Source organism: Sinocyclocheilus anshuiensis, unplaced genomic scaffold (assembly GCF_001515605.1).
Source record: "Sinocyclocheilus anshuiensis isolate Anshui unplaced genomic scaffold, SAMN03320099.WGS_v1.1 scaffold838, whole genome shotgun sequence".
NCBI classification, from domain to species: domain Eukaryota; kingdom Metazoa; phylum Chordata; class Actinopteri; order Cypriniformes; family Cyprinidae; genus Sinocyclocheilus; species Sinocyclocheilus anshuiensis.
Window position 1 is genome coordinate 548,807 of NW_015539915.1, and position 2,101 is coordinate 550,907.

The 2,101-nt window shown below is 38.9% G+C and overlaps 1 protein-coding gene across 1 annotated transcript in view; it reads right to left on the reverse strand.

Moving 5' to 3' along the window:
- Window positions 1-1,541, reverse strand: part of LOC107686498 (keratin, type I cytoskeletal 18-like) — a 17,205-nt gene extending 15,664 nt beyond the window's left edge. The window contains exon 1 of the mRNA XM_016483533.1: window positions 1,486-1,541. Coding sequence (XP_016339019.1) covers window positions 1,486-1,504 — 19 coding nt within the window. The 5' untranslated portion in view covers window positions 1,505-1,541. The remainder of the gene's footprint in view (window positions 1-1,485) is intronic.
- Window positions 1,542-2,101: the final 560 nt, after the last annotated feature.

Consider the following 2,101-nt stretch of genomic DNA (forward strand, 5'->3'; position numbering starts at 1 on the left):
TACGCAGCAGCAGGTCAGGCTGTTGCTTCGCTGCACACGATGGCGGTGCTCCAGGCATACCAGGCTGACCTGCTGAAAGACCTGGATAAAGGCAAGGGCCTTTCTCCTGATGAGGTAGCTGAGTTGCGCCAAACCACGGATCTCGCTCTCCGTGCTACTAAGCAGGCCGCCTCTGCTATGGGCAGATCCATGGCGGCTATAGTAGTGACGGAGAGGCATCTGTGGGTGAACCTGGCAGACTTCGGGAGGAAAGAAAGGGGCTTTCTTCTCGATGCCCCGGTTTCGCCCTCTGAACTTTTTGGTACCTCCGTTGAGACGGTGGTCGCGAAGTCACAGAGTGTGCTCGGGTGCTCGACTTGCAGTCGACTCACTCATCGATATATGTCCAGACGGTACGATAAGCCGGGTTTCGGCTTCATACTCTGGACCAGTCACAGAAGACTAAGCGCGACTCTCTGGATAAAAAAATACACAACAAAAGCAAGAAGGGAATAACCACTCAAAGGTAAGTATTTACCATAGAAACTATGTAATTTTGTACCACTTTTAGATTTTTTTCTTAGTAACTCTTCAAATGAAACGGGGGGAAAAAACAGAAACACCACATAAACAGCAGTATGTGTCTCGTCAGTTGGAATATCAAATGACAAATAAAGACAATGTCTCAGTTCAAACTCAAGGAAAAGAAAAAAAATAATGAAGAGGGGGTCACGTGAAAAAAATTGAATAGTGCCTTTAGTCCATGAAAAATCAGTTTCTCAATCCAGCGGGTCCGTAATGAAGGGGAAAAAAATAATAATTGTTCAGTCCAGTAAGAAGAAAAAAACGGAAGTGATTAAGGGAAAAAATGGTTTGTCCTACCAATCAATATTTCACACTCTTGAAATAATGTCACCAGGTACGGATCAGATGGGAATGGCTCGCCAGTCCAAGCAACGTGCACACAGCAACAGGCAAGGACAATTCTTCAATGACAATCTCAACCACTGGAGCTCGGGATCGACAGCAGAAGAAACACTCACACACATATGCACAGAAAGAAACAGGGAAGAGAGAAGGGAAAAAAAACCCGGCCTTGCAAACACAAAGCCAAAATAATATTCATTAATCACATTTTTCAAATATTCACACCGTCACATCTCATTTCAATTTCAAATAAACTTAAATTCAAAAACTGTCTGTCTGATTAATTTTACTCTCCTCATACACGGATATGTACATGGTTAGCAACCTAGCACCTCGTGGTAATGAACTTCACCGAGAAAAAAAACTAATTTCACATATATATATATATATATATACACTGTTTTTCCAACATTAAACACTTTTTATGCATTTACCCTTTTTTTCTCATAACTCTACATTACATTAACGCAGTTCTCCAATAAAACGGCAAACACTTCACCATTTCCATATATACAAATACATTATTCGAATACACAATCTCACATTCAAAACCTATCTTATAAAGAAAATATTACTCACCAAGAAGAAAATAATCCATACAAAGAAAAGGGGAAAAAAATGAAGCGATTCTATTAAACACGTTGATTCCGCTTCTCTTTGCGCAAATCTTCCTTTTCTTCTACTTAAAAGTATCAACACTAAAATCTTGTGTTCAATACAATCCAATTTCAAAAGTTTCACACTCAATTTATATGTTTATCTCTTATTATCTGAGCTCTGTAAAGCAAACGCACTCGTTTGATTTCTCTCACATCTTCTCTCTAACGATCTCTAGGGGCGGGACTAACCTCTAGCTTCATCCAATCAGCGATCTCAGATTACTCTGACTAGTTTAAATTTGGATAAAATAAAATTATTTTTTATCAATCTCTCTTATTATTGGTATAACATTTTGAGTAGAGTTGAGGATATTCTTTCTATTCTACATATGAAGCATAACATTTTTCCAAGCTTCTATTTTAACTTTTTAGTGACCTGGTTTACACATGCATTATACGACTGATAGACTGCAACGGTTGGACTTAAAAATCATCAAATGTGTTCTACTGAAGAAACAAAGTCACCTACATCTTGGATGCCCTGGGGGTAAGCAGATAAACATAAAATTTTCATTTTTGGGTGAACTATCCCTTTA